Raw genomic sequence first — 10740 nt, 5'->3', positions numbered from 1 at the left:
CCAGCCCTGACATCCTGTGTTCTAAGGGTCCTCCCAGCTCTGACATCCTGTGTTCTAAGGGCCCTCCCAGCTCTGACTGTCTATATTCTTAAGCCCCTCCCAGATCTGACATTCTACATGTTTTCCAGTGCATTCCACTTCTGACATCATATTTCTAAGTCCCTTAAGCACTGATGTTCAATGATACTTTGGGCCCTGGTGACCACCCCTCCCCTCACTGCAGCTCAGCTCATCCAAGGCTTCCCCTCATTGAAAAGCCGACCATTCTTTTCCCAGAGCATCCTCACAGAGCCTGGCTCACAAACAGCTGATCCCAATGACAGGGAGAGAACAGATCAGACATAGGGGACCGTTGCCTGGGTAATAAGACTGGCTTGGGGAGGGGAGCTGTGGGAAGTCTGGGAGGCTGGCATGGGAGGCCTCAGACCTGACTGTAGCATAGCCAGGGGCAGATTTTTCTACCACCAGGATCATCGGCCGTCCTCTCACCTCTCAGTGGTGGGGTCTGACTGACAGAGCCCACGCTGGGCCAGGCCCAGCCCATGGCCCCTCTCTCCCCAAACCCTGCCCTGACCTTACTTCTATTCATCCCTTGAGACAGCCCCAGGCCCCATGGTAGACTCTCCCCTCTCTGGGAAGTGGGCTTGGGGCACATAACTCTACTAAGTGGCCAGAGTTTGACCCCACCAGGAATTTCAGTACCATAAGATTTAAAGCTGGACAGGAAGCAGCCTGGGAAATCACATAGTCTAAGTGTATCCTTTTATAAAAAAGGAAACTGAGGCTCAGAGTGAAAGTGGCTTCTCTGAGTTCCCCCAGGATTCAAACTCAGGTCCTCTGCCCTCAAAGGGCTCTTTCCATGGTGCCTCATGGGGGGCAGTAGGGGGTTGGGAAGCCTAGCAAAGTGAAAACTGAAGAAGCTAGCTTGGGGGTAGGAGGGAGGAGCCTGTGAGCCTCTCCTTCTGTCTACTCACTCTTCCATGCTGTGGCCACCAGATTGAAATGCCCATCCTGGACATCCTGTTCTCTCATTCCCCGCTGTGTGCCCTCGACACCAAATACTGGCTCCTAGGGAGTTTGGGAGGAGAGGGGACCTGTTGGTGTGTTACTGTGGCAATGGTGGAAACAAGGGCAGGACAGGGCGACAGCTCCATCTGTCCTGGCGGCTCCTCTCCACATCTCCCATTAGGCAATTTCCACTACAAGGAGCTAATTGGCAGGTACAGCACCATGACAGGCTGAGGAGAGGCCCCAGATATTACTCAACCCTGGGCAGTCCCCTGATTCCTCCCCCAGACTCATTCATGCTGACACCCAGGCCTAGGTGGGGATGGGGCTCAAGGAGAGGTGATTAGTAGGGAGTGGTAAGAAATATCTGAAATATCCCCTCAGCTTGGGGATTTTGAGGAGCTGAGAACAAGGGGAACCATGCATCACCCTTACCTGGGCTAGAGAGCTAGCCAACTCACTGATCTCCCTAAATCCAGGCCTTCTGGCCCTTCACACTCTCCCACACTTCTGATAAGTCAAAACCAGCCTTCCTAGCTCATCGCCTTACAAGCACCCTCAGCGGCTTCCCAGCACCTTATTTAACTTGGCATTCAATGACTTCCACAATTTGTCCCAAAGTTAAGGGCTGAATAAAAAGAGCAGCCTTCACAAAGTCTTCATTCAAGTCCCAGCTCTGAATTAGCTCTCTGATTGGACCAGCTGCCTTAATTTCCTCATCTGAAAATGAGAGGGTCAGAAGAGATGATCTCTAACTAAGCTCCCTGCTCCAACATTCAAAGCACATTCATTCATTCAGCCTTTCAATAGCCATTCGTTAAGCACTCAAGGGGTACCAGACACTGCTCTAAGCACTGGGCATGTATAGAGACACCAAAGACAGTCCCTGCCCTCAAGAAGCTTACAGTCTAGCGGGGGAAACAGCACACACATGAATACATGCAAAGCACTGGGACAACAATGAGGGAAGTGCTGGTGGATGTTTAACAACCAGCTTTAACATTTTCTCCTAAGCTTTCCTAAGGCTAATCAGGTTCCCAAGGATTTGTTCTGGGAAGTTTGGATTTGGACAAAGGGCCACACTTGAGGACCTAGAGGGCCACATTTGGACTCGAGGCTGCAGGTTCCCCACCCCTGATTCTGACAATCAAAACACAAAATCAAGCCCTGATGTATATAGCCCTTGCCGATTTCTGAGGTGTAGATGTTGGCAGTCATCTCTAAGGACCTTACGTGAGCCAGCCAAGACATACCCCTGAAACTGTCCACACTCTCGGGGAGCTTCCTTTCTATTGTAGGGAAAGAAAATGGACTCACAACTCGTCAATACTTCCAGCTCTGGGTCTAGGTTCCAAGCCCCCTCCCATTTCTGACAGTGTGCCTCTTCCAGCTCTGACATCCTCAGTTCTAAGCTCTGGCATTCCACATTCCCAGCTCTAATGGTCTATTGACCCTAAACAGGAAGACTAGAAGAAAGCTCAGAAGTTAGTGATAAAAAGCTGAAGGACAAGAAGAGGGAGGAACAGATTCTGGCTGCTTCTCTCCCTACCCTGGCTCAGGTACAACAGGCAAGTTCAGTCTCCTGCCCCTTACTCTGATCTGTTCTCTCTTCCTATAGTTGCCCCCAAAGGTCCGAAAATCATGATGACACCGGCCAGAGCCCGAGTGGGGGATACCGTGAGGATCCTGGTCCACGGCTTTCAGGTCAGGAGCCTTGCTCAGGGTCCCGAGGTGGCCAAGATTGAAGGGAAGTAGGGGCAGGGGGAGGCAAAGGGGCCCCTCTTGCCATGTAGCACCCCATCCACTAAAGGGGGACAGTGGGATTATCCACCAGGCAGTCCCAGCCAGGGTCCTCCCCAGCCCTCCCCTTGGTCTCCAGCAATAGAGGCCAGCCTAACAATTAGTGGCCTCTCCTTTCTCCTCTGCTCCACAGAACGAAGTCTTCCCTGAGCCCCTGTTCACGTGGACTCGAGTGGGGAGCCGTCTCCTGGATGGCAGTACAGAGCATGATGGGAAGGAGCTGGTGCTGGAGAGAGTGCCCGCTGAGCTCAATGGCTCCATGTACCGATGCACAGCCCAGAATCCCCTGGGCTCCACCGACACCCACACCCGACTCATCGTATTTGGTAGGGAGCCCAGCCTGAACCAAGGGGGTGGGAGGAGAGTGAACTAGGGCATCCGTGCCTAGAAGAACTCACCCTTTCTTGGCAAAAGGGAACACATCTGAGGCCCAGGGATCATCTATTAACCAATCATAACATTATTAATAGTGAGAGTTTATATAGCGCTTGAAGTTCGGCAAAACTCTTTACACATGTAATCTTATTCTATCCTCACGATAACTAACCCCGGTTCTCTCATTATTCCCCATTTTACAGATGAAGAGATGGCAGTTAAGTGACTTTTCCAAGGTCTCATCCCTAGTGTCTAAGGCAAGATTTGAACTCAGAACTTCCTGACTCTAAGACTCCTTACCTGCCTTGTACACTGGCCTTGAAGAAGTAGAGCAGAAAGAACCCTAGATTTGGAATCTGATTACCTGGATTCAAATCCTAGCTGTATGACTTAGCTATATAACCTTGAACTTATAAGGTCAGCCTTGTAATTTATAGAATAGACCTCAGTTTCCCCATTTGTAAAATGAGAGACTGGACTAGACAGATTGTAAAGTCACTTCTAACTCTACGTCTATCATCTCTTAGGTTTCTTCCAACTCCAAACTTTGATCTGAAAGGATGGACCATTGGTAGGGATTGGGCCTGGGAGGGGGGGTGCTTTTTTAATCAGAAGCCCAGATGGGGCAGGGGAAGTAGGAGATATAAGGAAAAGATAATTATATTTGGAGGCATAAGACCTGTGTTCAAATCCTGTCTCTGCTACTTACTATCGGCATGACCTTGGATAAGTAATTTCCTCTCTGTCAACTGTGAAATATTGAACTAGATCATCTCTTCCAGCTCTAAATCCTATGAAGACCGTAAGAGAGGTGTCCCTTTGCCCAGGGATTAAAAGAACTGCTGTGGCTGTATCTCTACCCCCACCTAATTCTAGATAGGTGGTAATCAGGAAACCACCCAGCTCTCCTGATCCATGGGGGACCCATGGGAGCTGGAAGGGACCAAGCCCAAAGAAATAACTTTGATGTGCTGCATGAGAGAACTGGATTAGACATTAAAAAAAAGAACTCTCCAACAACAAGGGGAGCAAATGCCAGAACAGAGGGAGGTTGTGAGATAATGCTCAGTGTTCTTAGAGACTTAGGAGAACCCAGTCCACAACTGGGCTGATGTACATGAGGTTACTCCCAGTGATTTAACCTCTGTGTGTCTCAATTTTCTCATCTGTAAAATGGGGATGAAAATAGCACCTACCTGCCAGGACTGTTATAATGATAAAATAATATTTATAAAGTGTTTTTCAAGCTTTAAAGATATATTAAAATGTTAGCTCTTACTGCTATTATTATTTCAGAAATTTAGTGAAAATAACAATCTTCCATTTGTACAGGGCTTTGAAGTTGAATAATTTGGAAGCAGTGTTGTAGAAAGGATACAAGCATATATCTCTATAGGGCCTGGCACTGGACCAAGTACCTTACAAATATCTCTTTCAATCCCCTGGGAGAATGAGCTCTGGGTACCCACCTTGGCTCTCCCAAAAGTCTGTGTGATAGAACATGGCAAGATGACAGAATCATATATTTAGCACCAGAAGAAATCTTCAAGATTATCTATTCCAACCTCCCTCATTTATAGATGAGGAAACTGAGGCCCCAACAAGTAGGAGATGGTACCTGCCCAAGGTGGAAAGGCCACAAGTCCAGGACTTGGTGCATTCTATAGCACAGCCTTTGAATCTCTGACTCCAAAAGCCACCCCAAGGTCCGTCCTTAAGTCCTCGTCCTGTGCCCCTAGGGACTGGCTTTTACTTGACCCCTCTGAGACTTAACACTCTTCTTTTTTGTTTCCTGCAGAAAACCCAAATATTCCCAGAGGAACAGAGGACTCCAATGGTAAGTTTCTCCTTCTGGGCCTTCCAACTAGAAACTGAGTTGGATGTTCTGGATGGGTGAGGGAACCTCTGAAGGAGGTTGCCATATCTGCTCCCCTGGCTCCCACAACTCAGTCCCATTTGTCAGATGAGGGGTTTTTCTCTACTTGACATGATTTCAAACTAAAGCCTGTTCCTTTAGGAAGTTACAATAGTGAAGACATAAAGTTGGCAGAAGATGCCCCCCATGCCCAAAGTCCTCAATCAGCAGATAGAGGTATCCTAAGGTGTCACAATGAACAGAGCCCTTGGACTTGGTAGTCAGGAAGACCCAAGTTCAAATTCTGCCTCAGACACATTAGCTCTATGACCCTGGAAAAGTCTTTTAATTTCTGTTTGCTTCAGTTTCCTCACCTGTAAAATGGGCTCCCAGGGCTGTTACAAGGATGACACCTATAGAAATGTTCTAGTCATTATTCTGCTGCTATTCTAGCTATTGTTATGGCCAGGCTTGTCCCCTGATCTTTGTCACTGATCAGCTTAAAGTTCACATGTCGCTATGGGAAGAGCCCTAAACCAGAAGTAAAAAGGCTTGGCTTCAAATGTTGCCCCTTCTGGATAAGAAAATTGAGCCAGAGAGAGGTGGAGTCCAGCACCTTAGAGCTGATGGAGGCCTCAAACCCAGACCTCCTGCCTCTCGGCCCAGGGCTCTCTCCATAAGACAACACTGTTTACATCATTTTCTAAGCATTTATAGATTGACTAACCCTCCCTGGAAGGAAACAGAACGACAATGAAGAAGGTGGCCTTAAAAATGCCGGTGAAGCCCCAGAGGGAAGGATCAGATGACAGCGATGTCCAAGGCAAAGAGTCAGCATGAAATAGTGACTCATTTCCAGAGCTGGAGGGCTGGGTTCAAATTCCCCCTTCTGATACCTAGTACCCGTGTGACCTTTGGCACATTACTTAAAGGGCGGGGGTTGGAGTAGATGGCCCCTGAGAGCCCCTCCAGCTCTAGAGCTCTGATCCTATCATTGAAAGCAGAAGAGATCTCAGCAGCCAAGTGGTCCAGCTCATGTCTGAGCATGAGTCCCCTTTACCATCCACTGGAACATTGGTTATCTATCCAGCTTTGGCTGGAAGTCCTCCTGAAAGGGGGAGACCACTACCCCACCAAAGCAGCCCATGCAACTGTGGGCCACCTCTAATTCTTACAGCCTCTGGTGATCAATCCCATCACACTCACGACCAGACACTCTGGCATTGAGTCCATTTGCACATCCCTCCCTCCCAAGATCTCCCTATTCCTATAAGGAGATGACCAGAGGCTTAGAACCATGTCATTCAAACACAGCATTTGCCTGGGTTCTTTTATCCCTTGTCCACGTGCTAGAGTGGCTTGGTGAGGAGAGCATTAAGACCCAGGGTGGACCCAGTCTCTCTGGTTAGACACACTGGCTGGGTACAGCTGCTACTTTGTGCCCTAAATCATTGTTCATTCAGGGGTAAACCCAACCCTCTGGAGATTCTCACCCAAACAGTCTCCCAGACTGCTGGGGATTCGCACCTGGATACCCACAATGACTCAGACTCTCTGCTCCCACATGCATCTTTCCTTATGCATTCTCCCCCTCTCTGACTCACATCAGTAATCATTCTGACCACAGGACTCCAACAACATCACCCATGCTCAGATCTTCACCCACATTATATCTGACAACCTCAGGGACCGGTTGGCCCACAGAACCCCAGATTCAAGAGAATATCTTTTAGAATCTGGGGTAATCAAAAGCTCTGGCCAGTTAGCTATTGGATTAGATAGGAATCTCTCTTTAGAGAATGTAGGAGCTGGAAAGGATCTGAGAGCACACAATGTTAGAACAGAATGTCAGGACTTGAAGGCCCCTTAGGACATAAAACTAGTCCCCTTAGGACTAGAACTAGGAGGGACCTTAAAACTTAGAATTCGAGAATGTAGAATGACAGGTCTGGAAGGGAACTTAGAATATAGCATGTCAGAATTGGGAAGGACATTAGAACATAAGATGATAGAACACAGAGATCGAAGGAGCCATAGAACATAGAACAGCAAAGTTTGGAGGGCTCTAACATACAGAATATTAGAGCTGGAAAGAATCTCAGAACACAAAACCTCAGAGCTGGGAGGTATATTAAAACAAAGGATGTCAGGACTGGAAGGGGCCTTAAAATATAGGATGTTATAACTGGAAGGGGCCTTAGAACACAGGATGTCAGAGCTAGGAGGGCCCTTAGGACACAGGATGTCAGAGCTGGGAGGGCCCTTAGAACACAGGATATCAAAACTCTGAGGTCCCTTAGGACGCAGAATATCAGAACTTGGAAGGACCTTAGAATATTAAATGCTAAAACACAGAATTTTAGAAGAGTAATCATGTAGTACAATTCCCCATCCCCATTTGACAGATGACAAGACTGACATCAAAAAAGGGGAATGACTTATTTCCCCTCTGCTTATTAGTATCCAAGCCAAATAAATGACTTATTTTCACACTGTTTATTAGAATCAAAGCCAAGACTCAAATCCCAGTCTCCTACCTGTGGTCCAGGACTCTTTCCACCCCAGCTCAGCTGCCTCACACAACCACCACCTTATTTGTGGTGACATAGAAATAGCCGCCATCCCAACCACACACCTAGAACCTTCCACTGGAAGCCTTTGCCCCCAAGGACTGCAGGGGTCATCCTGTGCTTGCTAGAGCCTACACATTCATCTGACTGCTTCTCCAGGCCTCCTGGTCACTCCCTGGCCCAGCTGAGCCCTGAACACAGAGAGGAAGACCAAGACACACCTAGAGAAGGGGCCTGAGAACATGGAGGTAAAGCCAAAAGGGAGCTTGCAGAGCATCTCATCCACCATCTCCATTTTGGAGGAGAAAATTGAGTGACATCCCCAGGCTCACCTGAGTAGAGAGAAAGCAGCAAAACCCAAGGTTAAACCCAGACCTTCCATCTCCCAATCCATCACTCTTTTGCATAGTCCCAAATAAGGGAAAGCTCTGATAGAGAGCCCAGAAGCAGAACCATCCCAGGAGAAGGGCCAGAGAGGCAGAGAGAGCCACATACATGAGATAATAGCAACACTAGCTAGCATTTACATAGCACTCAAAGGTTTGCAAAGCACTTTACATTTATTAAACTCCACAAAAAACCTAGAAGGTAGGTGGTGTTATTGTCCCCATTTTATAGATTGGAAAACTGAGGCTGGAAGTTATTAAGGGACTCACACACCCAGAGTGTATCTGACGGGGGATTGCAATTCAGGTCTTTCTGCCTCCAAGTGCAGCCCTCTTTGTCCACTAACACCACTGTTTCATATGTACACATATATGTGTTCAAACAGAGACTCCAGTAGAAACAGGTTCTGCTGCTTAGCTCCTGTGTGACCTTGAGCAAGTTAGACATGTAGAATTAAACAAATGAAGAAGTGGAGGGAGAGCCTCGTGAGGAGCAAAGACCTGGAGAGCGATCACAAGGCTTGTTTGGGAGGTGGTGAATTGGCTAGTTTGACCACAACATTGAAGCATGGAGATAAATTAAGATAAATCTGGAAAAGTAGTTTGGGGGCAGCTTGGTGGAACAATGGCTACAGCACTGGCCCTGGAGTCAGGCAGACCTGAGTTCAGATCCAACCTCACACACTGGCTGTGTGACCTTGGACAAGTCATTTAACCCAGATTGCCGGAAGGAAGGAAGGAAGGAAGGAAGGAAGGAAGGAAGGAAGGAAGGAAGGAAGGAAGGAAGGAAGGAAAGAGTAGTTTGGAATCAGAATGTAGTATGGGCCTTGAACACCAAGCAAAAGAATTTTCATTTTCCTCAATAAGCAATAGGGAGCTATGGAAGAGTGTGGGACAGAAGAGGTTTGGAACGTGTCCTCTTCGTCAGCTAGGTTTGTATGCAGCAGGTGACTGTGAGCCTTCTCAGCCTCCTGTCCTGTTTCCTCTTATCTCTGCTTCTAGTGAAATGAGGTGTTTGGAGAGTGTAGATGAAAGGTGCTCTCTAGGGGGTAATCTTTTTTTTTCTTTTTACAGCCTGAGTCCAAGAGCAAATCAAACAGTCTCGAATGCCATCCCTAATTAAATTTTAATCAAATGTCTTTAATTCCTTCTAGGTTGTTTCACACAGTGAATGAGGTGACTCCTGATAGTTCTTTATATACAGACCTGCCCCAATTATCCACACTGAAGGAGGGGAAGAGAGACTAGACAGTTCAGAAAAACACACTGTCCCAACTCTATTTGTTTGACTGGAAAATAAATGAAATTAAATCGTGTCAGGCAGTAGCATGTGATGGAAAGTATACTAGATTTAAAGTCATAGGACCCTCAATCTATAGTCTAAGGGACCTCAGAGGCCATCTAGTCCCAATCTCTCATTTGACAGATGAGGAAACTGAGACCCAGTAATGTTGCCCAAGGTCACAGTTTGTAAGCATCAGAGGTGGGATTTGAACAGATCTGAATCTGACTTCAGAGGCATTACTCTTTTCAATCAATGAAGAGAGACAGGGAGAATGAAACAGACAGAGAAGGATGGAGGGAAAGGAAGGAGAGAGAGGGAAAGGAAGGGAGAAAGGGAGGATTGAGAGGGAGGAAGAGAGAGGAAAAGAGAGAGAGAAGGGAAGGAGGGAGGAAAGAAGGAGAGGGAAGGAGGAGAGTGGGCGGGAAAAACAAAGAGGAAAAGAAAGTGGGAAAGAAAGGGAGGGGGAAGGGAAGGGATAGAAAAGGAGAGGGGGAGACAAGGGAGAGAGAAAGGGGGGAAAGAGAGGGAGAAGGGAAGAAAAGGGGAATAGAAAGAGGGAAAGGGAGAAAAGAGGGAGAGAAGGGAAGAAGATGGAGAGGAGGGGGAGGGAGAGAAAGAAAGGGGAGGAAAAACAAAAAAGAGTGAAGGATAAGGGGAGGGAAGGAGAGAGGTGAGAGAGAAAAGGAGGGAAAGAGAAAAGGGGGAGAAAGAAAGGGAAGAGGAAAGAGTCGGGGAACCTCGGTTTAAATCGTAGCTCTGCCACTTTCTCGGTAAGTCGCTCACCTTTCAGGACCAAGGAGAGAGTCGAACTTGAGGAGCTCTAAGGTCCCTCCAGACCTTAGATTTGGTCGATGATTTGACTGGTGGATCGAATGCCAGGCACTCCCAGAACGTGGTGCAGCGGAGGACACAAAATGCCCATCCTGGATGATCCCAAACACCCCTCTGAGTTAACACTCGCCTCCCCGTGTTTCCGCAGGTTCGGCTCCGAGCCCGGTTGGGGCCAGGCTGACTTGGGTGTTCGCCCTCACAGTGATCCTCGAGCTGACGTGAAGGTCGGAGACTCCTCTCTGCTCTCGGTGGCTCCATCCACCATCCACATCTCCGTCCATCGGTCGGGTTTCATTTCTTTTCTAAAACTATTTCCAAGTCTTGTTCTCGGTCTCTTTCTGTCTGTGTCTTGGCTTCCTCAGTCAGTTTAATTAAAAGAAACGAAACCATTTTCCCCTATTGGTCAGAGGCTTGGCATGTTCTTTTCATCCGTGGGTTCATTTCTGGAGCACTGGTTATGGCTTCGGGACTGCAGCAGGCACTGTGGGAGGAGGGCCCTGAGCGGGGATGGACAGAAAGAGCAGACACGGCTCTTGCTCTCAGGGAAAACTCCCATCTGAACTGCCTTCTACCAAAGGCAGCATAGCACAGTCAATATGAGTTACGTCCATTGGAATCTGAGGGTCTGGG

The 10740-nt window shown here is 47.9% G+C and overlaps 1 protein-coding gene across 1 annotated transcript in view; it reads left to right on the top strand.

Moving 5' to 3' along the window:
* Positions 1 to 10509, top strand: part of IGSF21 (immunoglobin superfamily member 21) — a 400074-nt gene extending 389565 nt beyond the window's left edge. The window contains exons 7-10 of the mRNA XM_069078440.1: positions 2627 to 2712; positions 2942 to 3134; positions 4982 to 5020; positions 10259 to 10509. Of these exons, the coding sequence (XP_068934541.1) occupies positions 2627 to 2712; positions 2942 to 3134; positions 4982 to 5020; positions 10259 to 10332 (392 nt within the window). The 3' untranslated portion in view covers positions 10333 to 10509. The remainder of the gene's footprint in view (positions 1 to 2626; positions 2713 to 2941; positions 3135 to 4981; positions 5021 to 10258) is intronic.
* Positions 10510 to 10740: the final 231 nt, after the last annotated feature.

Source organism: Petaurus breviceps, unplaced genomic scaffold, assembly GCF_028583685.1.
Source record: "Petaurus breviceps papuanus isolate PSGF00001 unplaced genomic scaffold, PetGlider_PUasm1.0 91041, whole genome shotgun sequence".
Classification (NCBI taxonomy): domain Eukaryota; kingdom Metazoa; phylum Chordata; class Mammalia; order Diprotodontia; family Petauridae; genus Petaurus; species Petaurus breviceps.
This window is presented reverse-complemented; position numbering and strand designations above follow the sequence as displayed.